This window comes from Bidens hawaiensis, unplaced genomic scaffold (assembly GCF_021521415.1).
Source record: "Bidens hawaiensis isolate Kalapana, Puna unplaced genomic scaffold, B.hawaiensis_p1.1 tig00006390_1, whole genome shotgun sequence".
Classification (NCBI taxonomy): domain Eukaryota; kingdom Viridiplantae; phylum Streptophyta; class Magnoliopsida; order Asterales; family Asteraceae; genus Bidens; species Bidens hawaiensis.
This window is the reverse complement of record NW_027491431.1, coordinates 1,235,871-1,260,439: the sequence shown is the minus strand read 5'-3', so window position 1 is coordinate 1,260,439 and position 24,569 is coordinate 1,235,871. Positions and strand designations below refer to the sequence as shown.

Sequence of the window (24,569 nt, the reverse complement as noted above, 5' to 3'; positions counted from 1 at the left end):
AATTCTTAAATCTAATAAAGGGCCTAACTTGTGTATGTTTACATCAATGAAAATTGTATGCTCATGTTGCTTCAAGACCATCGTTTCCTATTGTAGCTTTCAATACATTGCATCTACATTGCTCCCATTTTAGATAACAAATGAAAGCAACGATTGCTATATTTTAAGAGGATTAACAATCTAGTATTGTGTGAGACAGAAGATCTAAAGTATTAACAAGTATTATTTCTAACTACAAGGTTGTCAAAGAAATATGTATACATCTAGTGCTAGATTTCACACGATCGGAATAAAAAATAACTTTTTATATACAGAGAGATCGAAACAATAATACGCAAAAATGAAGGTCAAACATTGGTAGAGGACGCGTTAATCTTCCGAGTTAAGTAAATGCATTGTCATTAATCAACCTCCTTTGATTGCCTGATCTTCTTTTAAGATAATTTTAAAAAAGAGTGACCATTAAAATCGTCCATAAAAAGATTTTAGTAGTTTACTTTTTTAGAATAATTATAATTCTTTCGTGAAACTAACCTTAATTAAGGTTGGATAATTACTTCGTTCTTTTTTTTTCTTCTGAATGACGGATTTCTGTCATCTGAGAGACTTGAACCCAAAACTTTTCAAGCTCTTGATATTTTAAAGATTTTGTCTTTATCAATTAATGATCTATCAATCCCATAATAAAACTAACTAATAATTAGCGGTCCACAAAAGAAGGCCCATATTAGATTAGCTCGTGATACAACCAATATGTGATTCATATATCAGTGTAATACATGTTTAGTTATACTGGACCATGTATATATAGTTTCAACCCAATAATCAAAGTATTAAAACTGAAAAAGAAAAAAGAAACACAAAAGAAAAAAAGGAGTAAACTACGATTTTGATTCATGTGGTTAGCCCAACCATTACGATCAAAAAGAAACTTTTTAATAAATCAGGGCACGATATTCACATTCTATAATCTTAATTCTTAACTCATTTACATTTCAATTAAATAAGGTCATATGTTCATCACATGCGATACATTATATATATTTTTTCATCTAATACATTATATATGTACACACATGAACATGTTTTCCATTTATAAGAGTGGATAATATTGTGTTTACCATATGTGCAAGGAAATATTTTTTTTGAAAGACGACGCTATATTAAAAATATAAACCAAGAAAGCCGCTAGCAAAGAGCTAGTAACCCCAACAAAACAACACCAACAAACCGGAAAAACGGAAAGCCCCTAAACAAACAAATACCCTAACAACCCGAACCTAGAAAAAAATTGAAATTACACCAACAATTGTTACAATTCCAATCAATTTTGGGATTAGTTGATCTACCACCCACCCATAAAAAACCCAAATTTTTTATATCTTCCACAACTTTTTAAATTGAGACACCTTTGTTGTTGAAAATCTTGTCATTTCTAGCACTCCAAATTCACAAATATTAATCCTTAAAATAGCTTGAACCAATTTCTTCCTTACCAGGATACCCGAAATAAACTTATGATTCTCCATAATGTCTCTCAAATAGAAGACAAAAATGCTAGACAACTTACACCATTGGCCGATAATAGAACAAATAATATTTGCAAATGCGCAATACAAAAAAATGTGTTCAGCCGATTAAAGATGATCCCCACAAAACACACAAAGCCTCGAATCAAGTTGAAGGTGTTTTCTATAAAATGCGACCTTGGTTGGAATTCTGTTCATTTCTGCTCTCCGATTTAAGTCCACCGTCCACTTGAAAGAATTAAACCTTTCCCTCATGGACTTTGCCGAAACCCGTCAACCAAATCTAATTTCCAATTCAACTTGTCCAGCCCAATATCAGTTCTAAATGATCTGCCCATTCCTTTAATTCTTAAATCTCAGCCGGTTCACTAGGAGTCCAGGAATAGGATTATTCAAATTTATATTTTGCGTCTTCAAAATTGACAATTCTTTTTAACCGCAACTCTAACTCTACCTCTAAAATTTTACACTATTTTGATAACAGCGAGACTTCAACCCTCATCTATTAGAAAGACAATGTCTTATCGTTGTCGCTAGACCAAAGGCCTTTCTGGTAGCCAACATTGAGATAATATTACTATTTTCATGAAAGAAAATGTAAGTGTTTCAGTTTTCTATTGTTATTAAGCCATTAACTTTTGTATATTAAAAAACCGTTTACTTGCAACCATAAACGGGGTTAGCATTTTTGATAACCATGAAAATATACTTTTGATTCAGTTTTAGTCACATGCGTGACTCAAAATTCCGACGAACCATGAGAAAAGTACTTTTTATTTTCTCAAATCTTATGTTGTATTCCTTCCCAATTAGGTATGGTAGTTATTATTTACATTCCAAACCTTCTATTATGAGACTTTACAAAATTACCATAAAATCCTATCACTAAGCTTCAAATTAACCAAGTAAAAATATTTTTAAGTGGAAATCCTAAAGATACTTAATTTGAAATTTAGGAAAAATTGAATTTTAATAATCGTAACTATGACATATTGGTTGATAATAATCCATACTTATTACGATTTTGGCTAATGATAACCCTATGATACGTACCCACGTGCAACAACGTAAGTCAACCCACATTCACCATGCACTCCATTTTTCCCTTGCAATCTTGATCGTTCTCTTTATTCCATGTGTTTATTATTATTAGTAGGTTAGTGGGTTATTCCTTAATGATCATGTTAGTTATTGTCTTGCTTGGGGGGTGGGGGTGGGGGGCCTCAATAAAAAAAACACTCGTACCCGCTACCACATTAATTGCCTGTTAGAAAAAACTTCCACTAGCGATGGTACCCGAACTCTAGCCGCATCTCTCTCTCTCTCTCTCTCTCTCTCTCTCTCTCTCTCTCTCTCTCTCTCTCTCTCACACACCTAGTTCAACTGATAGTATAATCCAACTTTGAGGTTAAACAACCGGCGGCACTTTTCTTTCTTTTCTTTTTTGTTTTGGATCTGAGATGCCCGCTTGTACCCCCCCCCCCCCCCCCCCAAGCCTATATATGGCTCTTTTGTTTTTGTTTTTTTAATTAATTAAGAAGAAAATTGAAGTAAATTGTCTCGTTTTTCCTATTGTTTATTTGGTTTAACCCTGAGTCTATCAATTGAGAGAGTAGCCGTCTCGAATTAGCTCCCTATCACCCTAATTACTTTCACGTCTGCTGTCAAGAACAGTTTTGTAGCAATCATAGATATATACTTGATTTTTGCTCAACTTCTTTCACAATGATGATTATGAACGAAATGGAGAAACGTACCAACAAAATTGAGTACAAATTAAATATAAATTTAGTGTAAAATTTATGATGATTATGCTACAGGATTGCTCTTGGTAATAAAAGTGAAAGTTATGATTATCATTGGTTAAACAGTAAGTATGAATTATTATTAGCTAATAGCTCATGTTATGGATTATTAAATCCAATGTTTTCTAAAATTTATTTAGCATTAAGTATATATTCAAACCGAACTGAATTTATAAGTAGTAAAAATGTAAGTATTCGGATTAAAAAATTAAATAATAACACAAACTTAAATAATAATACAAAGTCTAAGATAACTTCTGATTTGGTTTACAAATCAATTACAAATACTCCCGGGATTTCGAATCTTCTTTCCAATGTGCAATGTAGCCTCACTATATATAACTATTACCAACATTAATCTTTGTAATGAGGCTTTAATACCGCAAGTTACTCCTTCTGCAACCCATTGGCCCTTCTTTCCGGCAGTGATCGAAGCACCAAATATGCACAACTCGATCAAGATTTCCAGCACAGTTCGATCAACCATTCTTAATCAATATTAGAGGTAACCACTTTCTTTTTTCTATGACTCCTACATGGCCCAATACTAATAAATCCTAAATAACATCACCCGAGCTCCCCCTTATAGTGGCGCTAGCTAGCAAAATTTCAGAGTCACGAATCAAACCTGGGTCCCTCTAGAAGAAAACCTTAGGAAAATATCTCACGATCACCCCACCAAAATGGTGACGGATAAAACGAACAAATATTGAAAACACTTTTATGAATTCAATTAAAGTATCAGCAAATTAGTTTGATGAAATATATATAATTAAAATAATAAATTTGTGTTTCCTATTTATTTAATCAAGTTATTGACTATAATTTAATTATCTATATTACAATCTCTTCTCCAATAGTAAAAGATTTTACCAAGTTGGCAATTGGAAGAATTAGTGTATTAATGTAAATTGAAGAGATTTCCTAAATTAGAGATATTTATCAATTTCGTTTACATCGATGTAAAAGTTGTTTGAAAGTAAATCATCCATAAACTATTGTAAGAAAAAAAAAATTTGTCTCCTAAAAATCTCTCCCCTCTCTCTATATAAGGGTGGGATAACATATAAACGAAATTAACATACAAAACATATGAAGTGATAGAGAAAAAAATATGGTAACACTTTTGTCAATAATATATTCAGGCTACATCACAAAAACAAGCTAGCGTAACAAAATTGCACTACTTATAAAACTATACCTAATAAAATTTAGGACTAGATCGTATACATGGGAAAATTGAAACAATTAAAAAAAAAAGAAAAACCCGTCATCTTCCTCTTCACATTATTTTCCGACCGGCCACCAGCACGGCATCACGCAAGTTTTCCGGCGAGGCGGTTTAACCCAAATATAGACACCGAATTAATCTCCAAAATTGCCAAATAACAAACCGAAAATCATGCAACCTAAATTATGCTGTTAATATATGATTTCCAAAAATGTGAAACTTGTTGGTAAATACTAAATACTAATGATTTCGATGACACCTCAAATCCTCAATAGCCCTCCTCTGTTCCAAATTCCGCTGCCTGAGCTCCGTTGAATCGGACACAAGTCCAGGTAATTAATTAATATATCGTTCAACTCGTTTTTACTTACTGATATAAAGGCATGAAGTTTCGATTTTGTTTTGTTTTGTTTCGTCTACTGTTTTATATTCACAGCAATTTACTTATTGTTTCTAACTAGGTGTTAACACCATGCTAAAACATGATATAACAAAATTTGAAATGAAATGTAAAACATTATCGTAGAAAAGAATAAAAAAAAATAAAATTTGGGGTTTTGTATTCATACACCATATCAGAAAAAGACAAGAAAAAATACCATTATAAAAGTTGTTTATCTTTGTGTAAACTACATGTTACATTCGAACGGTGGCGTGTGATTCCTAAAAGTGGTGTATGAAACCACAACCCCATAAAAATTGGAGAAACATATAAGCTTGTTATCATATAAATAAATATCAAGGGAGCATGTTCTCATCCTAACCCAACATACCGCACCTCTTCGTATCATAACACATAGATCCATGCGCGTTCTAATCCCCATCCTAGCACATAGATCCACCCGGGTTATATGAAATTATGAAGTACAGATGAAACTCAACTAAACAAGTAGGTTAATTAGTATAAAAGTTTAGCATTTATTGCAATAAACTACATTAATTTCAACTTTCAAGTATGTTAGTAAGTATAAAACATGAACACGAGATATTTGTGTTAACAATGCAAGTGAATTGTCATGATTTTCAAAAAAAAAAAATTCCTTTCTAATTATCAATATACTTACCAAAAATATTAATTATAATTAATGGTCTTATATAGGACAATTATTTTAACTATTAATTCCCGATTACAAAGCTTTTTCTAATATTATTTTCACATGTATATCTCACAAATATTGAGCTGATCTTGTGATTGTAGACTCCACAAGTTGACTAGTATGATTACATCGCGACGATTATGTTTCTTGATTCTCCCGGTAAGGTCTCTAGGGTCTGTTTGGTTCACATAATATTTTGTAATCCTTTTCAAGTTCTTATTTTTTAATGAGGTTGTCAAGATATTAAACACCCTTAATTATTTATACAAACTGATATTTGCAGTTACTTATCGGGCTGCTAATTATTTGCTTACTGATTCCCTTTTGGTTTGCAAATGTCAAAGACAAAAAGGAAGTTGGTATAATGATGAATAAAACTCACCAAGAAATTGGGTCGATCATACAACAAGCCACAACTTCATTGCTTCTAATGAATTCATCAGCAACCAGTTTAGCCAAAATTGTGTTTAGGCCGCTTGGTGAAACCGACGTCAAGTTCTCGCACATCAAAGCTAAGGTTCATAAACTTTTCCCTTTTACATATTTCCAGTTATTACATTGGTAAAGGCAAAGCTTTTAAAACACCAATGCGGTTGGGATATCTTGGGTTCAAGTCTCTTAAATGACAAAAATTCGCTAACGTGTAATCTTGTATTCTTTTAACAAAGGTGGCTCCTATATTATTCGAAGCATTGTTAACTATACCCCGAGTGACACAAATTTTATATATCCGAAAAGATGGCTTGTTCTTCGCATTATACTCACAAGCGGACCAACAAATATTTGCTGTCTATTCAAATACCTCATCTGCTAAGCACCCGAGTGCCCGATTTAGTTATCCATGGTACACTCAACGTGCTGATCATAATACTGGGAATTTATATGGACAGGCTGTTTTGTTTCCTACTATGGTTAATGAAACATGGTTACAACAAGCATTGAACTCTACAAATGGATTTGCTATGATAGGAAATTCATGGACAGATGACAAAAATCCGATTGTCTTGAACATGGCGCGTGTTGATCATATTGGAGTTGTCTCACTCGGGTTTGAGCTTAAATCTTTGTTAAATGTGTTTTCGGGTATTAAACCGTTTGGTGGTGGTTTATATTTGGCTACAAAAGATGGAAAAGTTGTGAGTGACGGGATTCCAAACACGTGTATTGTTGTCGAAGAGAACGCAACGAATTATTTCCAGATTTTGGAAACAAGCGGGGACCAAGTCACATTGCGACTTAATTATGAAACCCCGAAAGCGATCAACGTTGAGAAAATAAAATACGTCGTGTACCTTTCCTCACTTGACATCATTGGCATGCAAACGGTATGAATATTATTGCTTCTTAAAGGAACTTCTATTTGATTTCATTTATAGGGCTAGCTAATTGCATAAAAAGATAACAAAATTTGACCTAATTTAATTTGCATGCAAAAAGCATTAAACCTCAATTTTAAAGGGCTAGTATATCATTTATAGAAAAACAATATACTTACAAAAAAATATAATAATTAAATAAAATTCTCCAATAGCACATTAAAAAAAACTCATCAATCTTGCTATGCTATAGTCCCTTCATTCAGTTATAAATTTCATACTTATAAATAACTATTTAAAATAATAACTTATCAAAGCAGTTTAAAGGTTTTTACTCTTTATGTAGGTGTATGTGTTAGCATTACCATATGATGAAGTGCAAAGCAAGATGCATTGGCATCTCGTTATGGCGTCGGTGCTTTCGACGCTAATGGTTGTTATCGTAGTTATTTTTATAGCAATCAATGAAATGTGTTTAAGAGCTGCTCTTATCAAACAAAAGGAAGCAACGCGACAATTAGGTGCTGTTTGTTTTTGCAGACATAAACTGTCTGCAAGCTGATTTCATCTGTTTTCATGTCTGCAACTGAAGATGTGGTCTGAAGATCTGCAAGCTGAAAATATAAGACTGTTTGTTTTTATAAGCTGATACTGTCTGCATAACTGTCAAACTTATCTCACAAGATAGAAGTCATTTATTCAAGTTACATAGAAAATATAATAATAAAATTGTGGCGGCGGACGGTGGGTAGTGGCGATGGATGGTGGTGGTGGACAGTGGGTGGTGGTAATGGACGGTTTTGGTGGGTGGTGGACGGTGGTAGTTGACGGTGATGGCGTCCGACAGTGGGTGGTGGTGGTGATGAACGGTTGTGGTGGGTGGTGTACGGTGGTGATTGGTGGTGGCTGTGATGGATGGTGGTGGTGGTGGTGGCGGACGATGGGTAGTGGTGGTGGATGCTGGTAGTGGCGGCGGACGGTGGGTAGTGGCGGTGGATGGTGGTGGACGGTGGCAGTGGGGGATGGTGGTGGTGGCGTACGGTGGGTGGTGGTGGCGGACGGTGGTGGGAGGAGTGGATGAGAGGGTGGCTTCAAAGGGATAAGAGTATGATTTTTTTGCGAAGATGTTTTAAGCAAGATTTCTTTGCTTTTCTTTTAAGATGAAAGAAGATAACTTAAGATCTGTTTTAAGAAAAAAAACAAACAGTCTTCAAGGGTAATGTCTGCGCGCGTGCAGACATTAGCTCCCTTGAAGATGTTTGAAGAAAAAACAAACACCCCCTTAGAGAGAAAAAGCAAGAATCGAAGTGTTGCATTTGAAAACGCAAGCCACGATATCCGAGCCTCATTAGCAGCAATTAGCGGATCGATAGAATTATCGATTGGTGAGAATCATCAAGGAGCAGAGTTAGCCACAGATTTAAGAATTGTGGAATCATCTGCCAAATATCTCCAGGGTGAGTATTTATTAACAATCCAGATTAATATTCATTAATTCAATTGATTTGAATTAGTGGCAAGCTTATTTTATGCGATGACATCTTTAGAATTATTATTAGTTATTGAAATATTTATTGTATACAAATCTATTTCTTGATTTATGCATTGTATTGTTAATATATATTGTAATCTTGTTAGTGAATAAAATAACTCTTTTGATATTCCAATTACTATTCCATTATCAAAAGTATTATCATCACCTGTTCTTAAAAGAATGAGTTAATTTATGCAAAACAATTTTATATTAATTTATAATAAAATTTTATATTTTTAGTTACATTTTGGCATAAGAAACCCAACCAATTTAATTTGTTACATAAAACGCATTTTAAAATATAAAGCTATATAAAGCAAACTTATTAAGCAGGTCAACCCATGAACCTGATCTATTTAGCTAAACGGGTTCACAGGTGTGACATGAAACTAACCTGACCTATTTCTACCAAACCCAAAACCACGAATTTCATGTCGGGTTTTAATTAACTGTGAAATTGTACAGGTTTAGTGAACTCTATTCTCAACACGAGTAAAATCGAAGCCGGGAAGATGGAGCTAGAAGAAAAACCATTCGATTTGGTTAAAGCGCTCGAGAATGTGGTTGACTTGTTCTATCCAGTTGGTTTAAAAAAGGAAGTTGACTTGATTTTAGACATGCATGATGACCTGTTGACCAAATATTCACAAGTCAAAGGTGATGAACTCAGGCTTATACAAATACTATCAAACCTATTAAGCAATGCAATCAAGTTCACCTCAGAGGGTCACGTATCTGTTCATGTTCGAGCTCGTGCACGCCTTAACTCGCAGAGCTCGATTACTGGTTCGGATCATGATCGGTTTAAGAGATGGCGGTCGAGTTTGTGTTTCGGAAATGATGATGAGTGTGGTGGTGATATTGAAATGGGTAATGGAGTTAGTTGTGATCATGATTGCATGGATTTTGTGTTTGAAGTTGCTGATACCGGAAAGGGCATTACGAAAGAACAACGAGTTTCGATTTTTGAAAAGTTAAAGGAACTGAACATGAATTTGAAGGCACTGGATTAGGGCTTGCCATTGTTCAATCTCTGGTAATATTTCAAACTTATGTTACTTCAATTTCTGGTGTTCAAAATAGTTGAAACGGTTTGAACCGTCCAAATCGGACTAAATCTGCAAACAAACCGAACGTTCAACGAACTGTTTGTGAACTGTTTGGCGGGAAGTCCTTTATGTTCGTTTATTTAATAAACAAACGAATATGAACACATGTTTCATGCTAAATCTGGCTCAAACTAGCAACTAGCCAAAACCAAACCGTTATGGTCGGTTTGGCCAACGCATCCAACGATAGACCATGACTCTGTCCAATATTCGTTGGCTTTATGTGGGACTTTAGCACTACATTAAATCATTAATATTGACACTTGTATACAGGTACGATTAATGGGCGGAGAGATAAGCATAGTCGACAAAGAACCCGGAGAAAAGGGAACATGTTTCAAGTTCAATGTCGTTTTTAAGGTTTCTCGGTCCGATCCACATGTTATTAGTGAAGATGAGAAGACCAGCATGTCCTCCGTGTCAAACACTCCCTTTTGTAGCCCCAAACGAATAGATTCAAACTCGACGACCGTTGTTCTCTTCATTAGCAGCGACGAAAGATGTAAAGTGTCACAAAAGTTCCTACGGGCCCACGGGCTTAAAGTATTTGCAACCAAGACCGTTCTTGAGCTTTCCGAAACTCTTAAAGAGTTTAGACAATCCGCGAATAAAACATGCTCTCCGAGCTCTTATTTAAACTTAGGTATTTTTGGGTATTTAAGGAGGCCCCGCAGAAGCCCGAGGCCCAATAGGAGCCCAAAGGAGGTTCCTTTAAGTGCATTGGATGGGACGGATTGGGCCACTCTACCGGGCTTCGTATTGCTTGTGGTGGACACAACCCGGGCCGATTTTCGGGAGCTATGTAAAGTGGTGGCTCAATTTAGAAAAGACTCAAAAGACGCATGTTTTAGAGTTGTTTGGTTAGGGTACCGGTGCATGCAAGCCCATGGTTTGGATGAGAAACAACTCCCATTGTCCGATGTCATCTTACCTATGCCGCTTCACGGGTCTCATTTATACTCATTGATCGATATGTTACCCGAGTTTGGAGATAGAATCCCTCGCACGCCACCGCACAGGAACCGAAGTACGCCCGAAAGACAAGTGGAGAGACAAGAAATTACTAGAATTTCACCAAACATGAGCCCATTGAGAGGCAAGAAAGTGTTGTTGGTAGAGGATAACTCTACTCAACAGATGATTGCCAAAAGGATGTTTTTGAAGAATGGTGTGGTATTTGACACGTGTACCAATGGGCAAGAGGCGTTGACTTTTGTCTCCAAAGGGTTGACTGATCAAAGAGATCTTGGAGCTTCACATATTCTGCCGTATGACTATATCTTTATGGATTGCAAGGTAACTTTTTATTATTATTATTAAAATGCGCTATGTATTTAAAAAGTGTTCGTGGTCAACACGACTCTCTTGCAAGCTAAAAATAGGACTTGTGACAACACGATCGTGTTGACCAGTTACTCAATCTTGTATTTAGTTTACATTTTAAAATATCTAGACATGTTATTTGATGAAGTTTATTTTTTTTAGATGCCCATGATGAACGGTTGTGAAACGACGAGGCAGATACGACTTATGGAGAAAGATTATGGTGTTCACATCCCCATCATTGGGTTAACAGCTCACGAAGAAGGTGAAGAATTAAACAAGTTCTTAAAGGGAATCGATATTCATGTCTCCAAACCACTAAATGAGCATAAGTTGTTAAAAGTGATTGAAGTCCTTCATAGCAGAAGTTAATCTTGAATTTGATATTAGTTAGTAGCTTGTACAAAATTTTGACATAGAGCGTAGCTGCTCTTCATTATTTGTTTCGTTACAAGAAGATTTGCACCAATTTTGGCCTTGCTACATTAGAACATATTTGAGCTTTTATTACGTGCACATAATCAATTGGATTTAGTTTGGGATAGCTTATTTAATCATACTTTGTTAAACAAATAATCAATTGGATTTAGTTTGGGATTGCTTATTTAATCATACTTTGTTAAACAGATAAGATTTCAACCCGAACCTAACACAAAGACACATACCGATGCATAGCAATTGGGATTGATGATTAATTAGCAAATTTTAGTTTGTTCCCTTGTCAAAACGCATCGATGGCATGCCGCAACATACATACATACATACTATTGGAGTTTGATTTTAAAATTTATTATGGATTCACTCAAACTTTCGATTATATACACTCTTCTAAATTCTTTTTAAAAATCAATGGGCTTTCATGACCCTGTCACCTCAATGTAGGTCCGCCCCTAGAGTCGGCTAATGTATCAAGAAATATTTATTAGTTTATTACCAGACATATACAAGTGGTTCATTAATCACTTAGGGGGTGTTTGTTTTTTCTTCAAAGATCTTCAAGGGAGCTAATGTCTGCAGGCGCGCATACATTACCCTTGAAGACTGTTTGTTTTTTTTTTTAAAACAGATCTGAAGTTATCTTCTTTCATCTTAAAAGAAAAGCAAGGAAATCTTGCTTAAAACATCTTCACAAAAAAACCCTACTCTTCTCCCTTTGCAGCCACCCTCTCATCCACTGCTCCTACCACCGTCCGCCAACACCACCACCCACCGTACGCCGCCACCACCACCCCCGTACCCCGCCGCCACCGTCCACCACCATCCACCGCCACCACCACCGTCCACCACCCACCATCCATCACCACCACCGTCCACCACCACCACCACCATCCATCACCGCCACCACCACCATCCATCACCCACCACCACCACCATCCATCACCGCCACCACCACCACCATCCATCACCGCCACCACCACCGTCCACCACCCACCATCCATCACCACCACCGTCCACCACCCACCATCCATCACCACCACCGTCCGCCACCACCACCACCATCCATCACCACCACCGTCCACCACCCACCATCCATCACCACCACCATCCATCACCACCACCACCATCCATCACCGCCACCACCACCATCCATCACCCACCACCACCACCATCCATCACCACCACCGTCCACCACCAACCAAAACCATCCATCACCACCACCCATTGTCCACCACCACCATCCACCGCCACTACCCACCGTCCGCCGCCACTACCACCATCCACCACCACCACCTTCCACCACCCACCAAAACCAAATCGGCATGGCAGGCAAAGACTAAAAACTAGATGTAACTTGAATAAATGACTTCTATCTTGTGAGATAAGTTTGACAGTTATGCAGACAGTATCAGCTTATAAAAACAAACAGTCTTATATTTTCAGCTTGCAGATCTTCAGACCACATCTTCAGTTGCAGACATGAAAACAGATGAAATCAGCTTGCAGACAGTTTATGTCTGCAAAAACAAACAGCACCTTAAACTTTGTAATAAAATATTTTTTTGATTGTAATGGTTTTGATGTCACTCCATCAAAAATCAAGCTAAATCAAGATTATATTCTCGGTTTTATAGCAAACGTCATCCGATAACTATTTATAATTAAGGACTATAAATAAATAGAACAATGAAAACATAGTACAAACTAAGCATTGTTTATTGGTCATATCTATAATATATATAAATAAAAACCCTAAAATCCTATGTATTATGATGTGGTCGCTTCCCCCTTTTATAAAAGCCACCAGATTGCTTGTTTTCTAAATGGAGACCTCTCATTGATTTAACCCAAATTCATGGGTATGGGTCTTACCAAAACCAGATAGCTCTTAAACGGGTTATAACATCTCATTAAATTAAAAACTAATCTTACCAATGATTTGATGTGAAAAATCCTATAAAATAGGGATATACTAAAATTTAATATCCAATTTAAAAAGAAAAGATATTATTTATAATTAATAAACAGTTTTATAGTAAAAAACATAAGCGGGTCATCGGTCACCAAATCCAGATACCTTTTAAACGGGTTATAACATATCATTTATTTACGAAACCCTTTTCATCATCAAACCCTAAGTATATTATTAACTTTCTTACAATAAAGAAAATTAAAATCCAAAAAATAAATATTAAAAAAATGTAAAACAACCATTCTCTCAATCTATCAGATTGCTTTATTTGTAAATGAAGGTTTCTCACGCATTTGACCTGAATTCACGGGTAAACGTCTCACCAGACCCAGATAGCTCTTAAACGGGTTATAACATCTCATATATTAAAAATTAACCTGATAAAATATTTGATATGAAAATCTTATAAAATAGGGATATACTTAAAATTAATATCCTATTTAATATAAAAAAAGATATTATTTATAACTAAGAAAAAATTTTATAATAAAGAAAATAAACGGGTAATGGGTATCAACAAACCCAGATAGCTTTTAAACCGGATTATAACATATAATTTATTTGTGAAACCATTTTATCATCAAACCTCAAGTATATTAATTATTAACTTTCTTACAATAAATAAAATTAAAATCCAAATATACATATATAAATATTAAAAACGAATAATGTAAAACAAGCCTCGTAATACAGGGGATAAAATCTAGTATATATATAAACGGAGCCTCCCTAAATTCTCTCAAACCACCAGATTATTTTATTTGTAAATGAAGGTTGCTCATGCATTTGACCTGAATTCACAGGTATGGGTCTCACCAAACTCAGATAGCCCTTAAACGGGTTATAACATCTCATTATATTAAAAATTAATCTCATCAAATAGTGATCAGTCCGCTAGTTCACGCAAATCCGAAGAGGTTATCACGGACGAGCCACATGCAGGGAAACTTGCACGTGTGGTTCTGGCCTTCTTTGACTTCTTTGAGAAAAAGAACTTGAATAACTTCGTTTTTCTGAAGGAGTCGTCATTTAGGTTTGATATGAAAATCCTATAAAATAGGGATATATTCAAAATTAATATCCAATTATTTATAATTAAGAAACAATTTTTAAGTAAAAAAAAAAGGGGGTCATAGGTCTTATCATACCCAGATAGCTTTTAAACCGGGTTATAATATCTCATTTATTTGTGAAAAGATTTCATCGTCAAATACTAAGTATATTATTAACTTCCTTACAATAAATAAAATTAAAATCCTAAAAAATATATAAATATTATAAATGAATAATGTAAAATTATATATGAGCAAATATAAATAAATAGACAATACACAAAAAAATATAAGTATAGAATTGTTTAAACCCTTTAAAATTTCTCAATTCGTCAATTTTATAGTTGTATTTGTTCACTTTAAGTTTTCAGAATACAGAAGTTTGTTTATATGTTCATTATATCTCAGTTGAAATTTATTTCTCATAAAAAAATTACAACATATTGCACATTTATCTGAAAACTACTAATTTGTTAAAATATATTATTACAACCTTTAAATTTGTTTCTTACTGAAAATTTTAAAGTGAAAAAGAAATAAATAGTGTTCGAAAATTGCTTGATTTTCGATTGAAAAATGCTCAATTCAATTTTGGCGCGTTTCAATTTTCGCGCGGTCCGAATTTCAGTCGTTTGGTTCAGTTGTAAACGAGCAAGCCTTCGCTCAGTTCGGCTCGACTCATGAACAGCCCTAATCACGATGCAGACACGCGAATTCGGTTGATATTGGTTATGTTCATTGTCGGCTCAACAATTTTGGAGGCCAAATTTGAAATAAGATTTTGTGACTCTTTCATGATAATTGTAAATAAAAACGGAAAATAATAATAATAACAATAATAATAATAATAATCTATGATATATATAAACGAAACCCCTAAAATCCTACGTGTCGCGATGTGGTCGCTCCCCCTTTTATGAAAGCCACCAGCTTAATTTTAATATTGAAGCTTCTCATTGATTTAACCCAAATTTATGGGTATGGGTCTTACCAAAAACAGATAGCTTTTAAACGGGTTATAGCATCTAATTAAATTAAAAATTGATCTTACCAATTATTTGATATGAAAATCCAATAAAATAGGGATATACTAAAATTTAATATCCAATTTAAAAAGCAAAATATATAATTAATAAATAATTTTATTGTAAAAAACGTAAGCTGGTCATGGGCCACCAAATCCAGATAGCTTTTAATCGAGTTATAACATAGCATTTATTTATTAAACATTTCCATCATCAAACCCTAAGTATATTATTAAATTTCTTACAATAAAGAAAATTAAAATTCAAAAAATAAATATTAAAAAACAAAAAATGTAAAACAACCATTCTCCCAAGCCATCATATTGCTTTATTTATAAATGAAGGCTTCTCACGCATTTAACCCGAATTCACGAGTAAAGATCTCACCAAACCCAGATAACTTTTAAACGAGTTATAACATCTCATTATATTAAAAATTAATCTAATAAAATATTTGATATGAAAATCCTATAAAATAGGGATATACTAAAAATTAATATCCTATTTTATTTAAAAATATATATTATTTATAATTAAGAAACAATTTTATAATAAAGAAAATAAACGGGTAATGGGTATCACCAAACCCAGATAATTTTTAAATCGGATTATAACATATCAGTTATTTGTGAAACCATTTCATCATCAAACCTCACGTATATTAATTATTAACTTTCTTACAATAAATAAAATTAAAATCCAAATATACATATATATAAATACTAAAAATGAGTAATGTAAAACAACCCCCGTAATACGGGGGATAAAATCTAGTGTTAATATAAATATATATTTATCACATGGATTCCCTAATCTCACATTCGTTAGCATAAATGGATTCCTTAAATAGTAGAATAATATTAATATTGTTATCATGATAACAACTTTCAATTTAAACTATTTTTTAACAAATCAATATAATTAAATAATTAATTTATGATTTATTATATATTCTTAATTCTTAATTATAAGTTAGTCTGTGTGCTAATACATTATATTATTGAATAGATACATAAACAATAGACAGAAAAATGAGTGAATATATTGATTGTGAGATTTTAAAATATTTTTTGGTAAGTATTCTTGATTATATTATAACTGTAAGTTAAAATTTTGAAATTAACTTAAAAGAACTTGAAAATACTTTTTTTTACTAAACACAAAGTTGCTAAACTTTAAATCGTTACTAAACACATTTTTCATACCTTTCTCGACATTGAAAAATACCCGCTTTGACAAACAAGAATCTTAATGGTTTATATGTACATCTTTCCCGTTTGGACTCTTTCTACATGTCTCACTCATCTTCTGAGAGCCCATGTGAGATTCAAGTTCTTACCCACAATCCCTATCATATTTTCTTCAATCTTCCTCCATGGAACTCATGTTCCGGTACCATTAATGCCATGTTCCCGTGTCTTTAGTGAATCCTGAATCATTAAAGTAACTTTTGGCTTCAATCAAGAAGTACACATGGTCACATGGTGTTTCTTAGGGCTACCCATGTGATGATTCATATTACTTGCCTTCTGTTCTATTTTTTATATTTTTAGTTATTTGAAGATTGTTTTATAGTTATTTACATATTTTGTTTTTGCTATTTTCAATCTTCATGATCTTTCATTGATTGTATTCTTGTGTTTGCATGGTAGTCTTCGAGCTAATTGGTTGCTATTAATCACCAAATTAGAGTGGATCATTCCCTTACATTTAGTATTTGAAAAGGGAATAATTCATATTGTTGGATTGGGACCACTTATAACAATTGATAACCATTAACATTATTAATTTTTAGCATAAGTACCTCATGGGTTATGATTCCCTTTAATTTTTCATACTGAAATTATGTTAAATACCCGTTTTTGCAAACTAGAATCTTACGGATACGATTCTTAAAGATTTCACTACTCAACTTACATAGTATTTCGATGTGTATGTCTATATTACGGCTTGGCCACTACTTTTCGAAAGTTACAAATTTAGTTCAACTCCTTGCTCAAAATGTAACAAATTTTGTTCATTAGCACTACCTCACACAAAATCTATCTTATCTCACTTTTAAAGAAACAGATATGCGCACAACCACACCCTTCCCATCTTTTATTCTTCTTTTCTTCCCCATCTTGCGTGTGGATTGCATACCATCATCGCTTCTGATCTATCGCTTGCAACCCATCATCTACGATTTGACATCTGTTTTGGTTTACAAAACCCCTAAAAATCCACCGCCTCTCACCTCTAATGCACCTATTTCAATCCCTCAAAATCCATCGTCTCTAACTCACCACCTATAAAGTCTCATAAATCCCTGATTAAAGTTTCACAAAACACCCCTTTAATTTCTCGTAAATCCTAGTTAAATAATATATATGATTAAAAGATCACCAACAGCTATACGAGGCAACATCCACACCAAGTGTTGATAACGTCACTAATCAATTTACCAGTCATAATAAAAAAACGATGGTTCGCAACTATATAGAAAGGAAATTTTACACGTTAATAACTTTCGATGTATCTAAGCTAGGGCTATAAAATAACATAATGGGTATGTTTGGTAGGAAGCTTTTAAGAAAAAGCTCATACTAAAAAAAAATACATTGTCTGGTTGAATGAGTTTGAAGCTTTTAGGCTAGGAGAAAAAGCTTGAAGCTATATACACTTAGAAAAACATCGAAGATATATACACTTAGTATTATGTTTTTTTAATTATGCTCATTTTGATCATTTTATACATTTTATTAAAACTTCAACTACTCTGTCAAACACCTAAATATATTTAAAAAGCTACAATTACCGGCTTACAGCCACCAATCGCCCACTAGATTTTACCAAATATACCCGAACATGAATAATATATACATAGAAAACGTGCATTTTAGAATATTGAATTCAAGATTAAATAAAAGTAATCAAATTTAATACGCATTCAATTCAATTATTGTGTACTTTCCTAGTCACCATATTTGTTCCACTCAATACTCATACACACAAAGATCAAATATCCCCAAAACCTTAGGGTTTCTTTCAATTCCAATTCAAAGAACATGTGTGCATCATCAACATCTCAAATTTGGCAGGCCCAGTAAGAAGAAAAGACTCTTATTCCTTACAAAAACCATATCTTGACGGTACCCATATCTTGATTTTAAGTTATTAGCTTCCTGATTTGGAATCAACAAAATTATACAATTTTTTTTATGAAAATTTTTTATTAACCCAAATGATTACGATTAAGTGGCAGGCAAACGGGCAATAAGCAAATAGCAAAACCAAATTTGAATAGTAAAACCAAAACCGATCCTACTAAAAACGGCCGAATGGCGTCATCACGGCCTGCGAGAACACGAGTTGGGAGGTACGAACTCGGACGGACTCTGGGCGAGGGGACGTTTGCGAAGGTGAAATTCGCTAGAAATGTCGAAACAGGGGAGAATGTTGCAATCAAGATTCTTGATAAAGAGAAAGTGTTAAAGCATAAGATGATTACTCAGGTATATTGCAACGTGGTTTTTTAATTTTGATCAAGCTGTTGACTTTTTTGATTTCTGTGGTTTCTTTGTTTGATGTGAAGTTGGTATTTGGATATGTTTATGTGACATGTTATCTGGGAAAGTACAGATTAAGCGGGAGATATCGACTATGAAACTGATCAGGCACCCGAATGTGATTCGTATGTTTGAGGTTAGTTGGTTTGTCATTAAGTTGCTAACAATGCTTTTTGTTTATTGATGTGTTTTAAGTTTATATGACTGGAGTGAAATGAGAGAACTTTATAATGCACGTGTACACCGTGTGTGTTAAATAACCGTTTTATGTATCATAGTTAAAACATACAGACATACATACAGTAAAAGTGTATTGTGTGGTTCTTGTGGTTTTCTACTTAATATTGGTTTTGTGTTGAACTTTTGAACGTCCCTTGATATTGTTATACTTGCTTTTGTTGTTAAATTTGCATGAAATATGATTAACCTTAAATTAGCATTGAAGGAACTGAAATATTCGACCGAAACATTTCTTTTTATGCCAATTTACTATTTTTAAGCTGCGCGTCATAAAATAGACTTAGCGTTATAACACATTTTCTAATTTTTTACACGCATGGCATAATTAATTAAGATGCACATGTGGTTAAAGTGTTAAACCAAAATCTTTTTTTATGGTAGGTTATGGCGAGCAAGACAAAAATATACATTGTTTTGGAATTTGTGACAGGCGGTGAATTATTCGACAAAATTGTAAGTTTATGTTCGCTTTATTAAACCCTTTCATGGTTTTTCCATAGTTGGCATATTGATTTAAGATTATTCATTTTTATTATTAAGGCAGCTAAAGGCAGACTTAAAGAAGATGAAGCAAGAAAATATTTTCAGCAGCTCATAAATGCAGTTGATTATTGTCATAGTCGGGGTGTTTACCATAGAGATCTCAAGGTAAAGGGGGAATTGGTCAAATGGGTTGAAAGTTGACCAACACATCATCATTCAAAGTTTTCTCTTTGTCTGTAACAAATAAATATTAACCCATAGTAAAAAGGGTCTGTTTCAACTTGGGGTGTCAATCATGTCGGCATGTTGGGTTGCGGGCTAAATTGTTCAACCCGAGCACGACCCGTTTAACTCATTTATCTGAATGTGCCAAACGGGTTGGTGGGTGATAACCAACTTGTAAACATGTTAATAGAGTTGGTCGGTCGTAAAAAATGGGTTAAACGGGTTAGTGGGTCGATCTGTTTAACTAAACAGGTTGATGGGTGACCCAAACATGACCCTTTGAATAAATAGGTCAACCCGCACACGATCAATTTAATTAAACAGGTCAACCCTAACACGACTCTTTTAGTTAAGCAGGTCAATCTGAACACGTCCTGTTTAATTAAACAGGCCAACCCAAACACGACCCATTTTTTAAAGTGGGCAATCCAAACGTGACTCATTTAACCAAACATCTCAACCCAAACACGGCCTGATTTTTAAACAGGCCAACCTGAACACAACTCGTTTTTTAAACAGGCACCCCGAAGATGACCCGCTTTTTAAACAGGCAACCCGAAGATGGCCCGTTTTTAAAACAAGCCACCCCGAACATGGCCAGTTTAATTAAACAAGTCAATCCTAATGCGACCTGGGTTTTTTAATGGGTTGGATATGGCAACCCAAAACCTGTTATTTTCGTGTCGGTTTCATGTTGTGTTGGAAACTGCCACCCCTTTTTTCTTCCCTAGCCCGTTACTCAGCTGGCCTATAAATTTGATATTCAAGCATACCTTTTTTCATTAGGTTTTTAATGTTATTTTGCAGCCTGAAAATTTACTATTGGATGCAACTGGATGTCTCAAAGTTTCTGATTTTGGATTAAGCGCATTGCCACAACAAGTCCGTGTGAGTATCTAATTTTCCTTTTTATTTTGCACGTGAAAGTTAAATTTTTTCTACCAATTCAAATTCTTTTTCTTCATTATGTTATATCATATTTAGATACCATAACTTAAAATATTCATCTTGTAGGAAGATGGCTTACTACACACGACATGTGGGACACCAAATTATGTTGCTCCTGAGGTAAGTCATACGGTTCTTCATTTTATAGACAACTAGTAATATAAATTAAGGTGCTTTTTTATATTTTTGGTTATATACTCTACTAGGTTATTAACAACAAGGGCTATGATGGAGCTAAGGCTGATTTATGGTCATGTGGTGTGATTCTTTTTGTTCTTATGGCTGGTTATCTGCCTTTTGAAGAGTCAAACCTTATGGCTTTGTACAAAAAGGTATTTGGGTGTCGTTACAAACTTGCATCTATTTGAATTGTCAATGATTGCAAAATTGCTTTTTGGCAACATCAGTGATTGTAATATATTTTCTTAGTTCTTTTTGTTTCTAGTGATTGTAAACGAGCCTGAGCTCGCTGAGGCGCGAGCTTGTCTCAATTTACCTACGAGAGCTTGAGCTCAGCTCATTTTGAGCTCTATATCTAAAGCTCGAGTTCGGCTTGTGAGTAATTTTCCAGGCTTTAGCTCAACTTGGGCTCGGCTTGTTTCGAGCTCTATTTCTCTATTTCTAAAGCCCGAGTTCGGCTGATGAGTAATTTTTCGAGCTTGAGCTCAGCTCACACTTGGGTTGTTTATTTATTAATTTTTATGTATATATAGGGTTTGGATCAGATACAAATTAAATTAACGTGCTAACTGTGAAAAATCAAGTAGTGTAATTATATATACAACATAGTGTAATTATAGTGTAGTGTGATTACAGCATAGTGTAATTACACTACAATATAATTACATAATTACGCTACTTGTATATATAATCACACTACTTGATTCTCACAGTTAGCACGCTAATTTAATTTCTACGTTAATTATATATATATATATATTTAATTAGTTTTATATAAATTATTATTATAATGTTTCACATAACATAGTATATTATTTATTTGTATTTTATATGTGATAATAATATTTATGTAAATATATATTTAGCATATCAAGTAAGAATTATTTAATTAATATCCTTCACACCCCTGTGTTGTGACAAGATATATGTGATTGCAGATATTTAAGGCTGAGTTCTCATGTCCGCCTTGGTTCTCCGCAAATGCAAAGAAACTAATTAAAAGGATTTTGGATCCTAATCCCGAGACTGTATGTTCACTTTTCTTTTCTTTTGTTTTAAGTTTAAAAACGCTTTAATTATTATGACTATTTATATGAATATAATGACCAACAGCGAATCACAACGGCTGAACTCATTGAACATGAATGGTTTAAGAAAGGATATGTGCCACCTAAATTTGAAGAAGAGGATGTTAGTCTAGATGATGTGGATGCCATTTTCGATGAAGCCGGGGTAATACAAAGCAGCTGTTAAATTACTAACATACCCTTTTGATGTTGGTTAATATTTTTTCTTGGATTATAGGATTCTCCTGTCCTTGTTGTGGAGAGGCGGGATGAACGACCTTCTCAGCCTGTCACCATGAATGCTTTTGAGCTTATTTCTAAATCTCAAGGCCTTAACCTCAGTAAACTTTTTGAAAAACAAATGGTATGTAACTTTTTTCAACCTTTGTTGGTTTTAGATCATTTTGTACATGTTTATAAGCCGTCAAAACTTTTTAACTGGAGGCTCATAACATAAACATTTTATACATTGTTTCTAAAACTCTAAATGCAGAAAACAATTGTTCTCTAAGAATCTTAACCTAGACATGTTTGTCTATAGCTTGGTTTGAATTACTTTTACAGAAAAGTATTTTTTTCACTAATATGTCTCTAAATAATAGAAATTATTCCTCAATTATATATTTTGTTAAAAAAGATTGAAAAACTTTAGGAAAATCAATTAAGTTTAATAAAACCAACGCTAATAGTAAAAAATTATTCCTCAATTATATATTTTGTTAAAAGGATAGGAAAAGATTTGCCAAAAAGAAATACAATTAATAAATCTAAACGTAAATGCTAAAAATTATTTCTCAATTATATATTAAATATTTTGCTTAAAGGATAGAAAAAACTACAGGAAATCACAAATAAGTTAAATAAATCTATATCATCATCATCATCATCGTACTCAGTATAAGTTAAATAAATCTATATGCAAGTAGTAAAATTTATTCCTCGGTTAAAGGGTAGAAAAAACTTTACTAAAGAACAAATAAAAACAATAAATTCCAATGAAAATAAAATAATAATCTGTTTTGAGTGTTGTAGACTTTCATCTCGAATTAGTTTATAGTTGTTAGTTGTTACTATCAACTATGATCTTTATTGATTCTTGAATTAAATGAAATGTTAGGGGCTTGTCAAGCGAGAAACAAGATTCACATCAAAATGTCCCGCCAATGAAATCATCTCAAAAATAGAAGAAGCAGCTACACCTTTAGGATTTGATGTGAAGAAAAACAATTACAAGGTAACCAAACATGTTTCTTCTTTAGCTTAAACTTGCACCATTTTGGAAGCTCTAATTTTAAATGACTCGTTTTTGCACTTTAGTTGAAACTTCAAGGCGAAAAGTCTGGACGTAAGGGCCACTTGTCGGTTGCAACCGAGGTATATTTTTTTCTAAAATCTTTCATGTTATTATAGTTAAGATATGGTCAAACTGGTCAAACTCACACAAAGTTAGGTTAATTGTAATAATATAGTGTTTTTTTATTATTAATATTTATAACATTACTCTTAGATATTTGAAGTGGCGCCGTCTTTGCACATGGTTGAGGTTCGCAAAGCTGGAGGGGATACATTGGAATTTCACAAGGTATACTAAATTCACAATATATTGCAAAATAGATTATATTGGTTTATAAGAGTGATGTTTAATACATAACTAATTAAGTAGAGAACTGTAATAACTGTATAGACACTTATATATTGCTTTAAATGTGACGCATGAGACGGTTTTTATGCAGTTCTACAAGAATCTTTCAACTGGATTGAAGGATATTGTGTGGAGAAGTGGAGACGAGGCGAATGGGGATTTAGCGGGTTAGTTCAATCCAAATTAAATCACCAAGATTCCATTTATTTACCAAAAAGTTTCAAGTTTAACTTTTAACCGAAAAAGTTATTCTTTTATTATTATTTTTTGGTTTATGGCTGCAATTTTCTTATTTCCATCTGTAGCAGGTGCTGCATTGCCAACTTCATAATCGGCAAATCAAACCGCTGGTCTTGCTGTACAAATTTTTCTTTTAAGAATATCTTTGTACAAAAGACTGAGCATCCCCAACTGTGGATTTTTATTGTTTGATTCTACAATACCACCATAGCCTTGATTATAAAATCATTAAATGTAATATTTTTCAACTTATTATGGGTGGGGTTAATTTGTTACATAGTCTTTTAACCAATTAATGTAGATAATTTTTGCATTAGGTTTGACTGTTGCAGCCATGTTTATATTTATCTAGTTATGTATCTGTATTGTTCGTTTAAGCTAGCCTCGATTTGAGCTTTTAACAAGTGAATCTCGAGTAATTCGTGACTAGCTTGACTTGTTTATGCCCCTAACTAAACGCCTGAGAACACGCTTACTTAAAAAAACAAGTTTAACTTATACACAACTATTAGGCAAATAGCAATTGCATAAGCATGCTCATTTCCAATACTTACAAAACCATATA

At 33.7% G+C, this 24,569-nt stretch overlaps 3 protein-coding genes across 3 annotated transcripts; all 3 read left to right on the top strand.

Moving 5' to 3' along the window:
* Nucleotides 1-6,029: 6,029 nt before the first annotated feature.
* LOC143632481 (histidine kinase CKI1-like) lies at nt 6,030-9,525 on the top strand. The gene is made up of 4 exons (XM_077100994.1): nt 6,030-6,179; nt 6,331-6,987; nt 7,325-7,499; nt 8,978-9,525. Exons 1-4 carry the CDS (start codon nt 6,030-6,032, stop codon nt 9,523-9,525), a joined length of 1,530 nt encoding a protein of 509 aa, XP_076957109.1.
* A 378-nt stretch (nt 9,526-9,903) lies between these two features.
* On the top strand, nt 9,904-11,316 carry LOC143632480 (histidine kinase CKI1-like). Its single transcript, XM_077100993.1, has 2 exons — nt 9,904-10,917; nt 11,107-11,316. The coding sequence occupies exons 1-2, from the start codon at nt 9,904-9,906 to the stop codon at nt 11,314-11,316; spliced, it is 1,224 nt and encodes a 407-aa protein (XP_076957108.1).
* A 7,435-nt stretch (nt 11,317-18,751) lies between these two features.
* LOC143632459 (CBL-interacting serine/threonine-protein kinase 23-like) lies at nt 18,752-24,259 on the top strand. The gene is made up of 15 exons (XM_077100976.1): nt 18,752-18,925; nt 19,053-19,115; nt 19,601-19,672; nt 19,760-19,867; nt 20,735-20,815; nt 20,942-20,995; nt 21,082-21,207; nt 21,994-22,083; nt 22,169-22,288; nt 22,361-22,486; nt 23,240-23,356; nt 23,440-23,496; nt 23,630-23,704; nt 23,856-23,931; nt 24,070-24,259. Exons 1-15 carry the CDS (start codon nt 18,752-18,754, stop codon nt 24,093-24,095), a joined length of 1,365 nt encoding a protein of 454 aa, XP_076957091.1. The 3' UTR covers nt 24,096-24,259.
* Nucleotides 24,260-24,569: the final 310 nt, after the last annotated feature.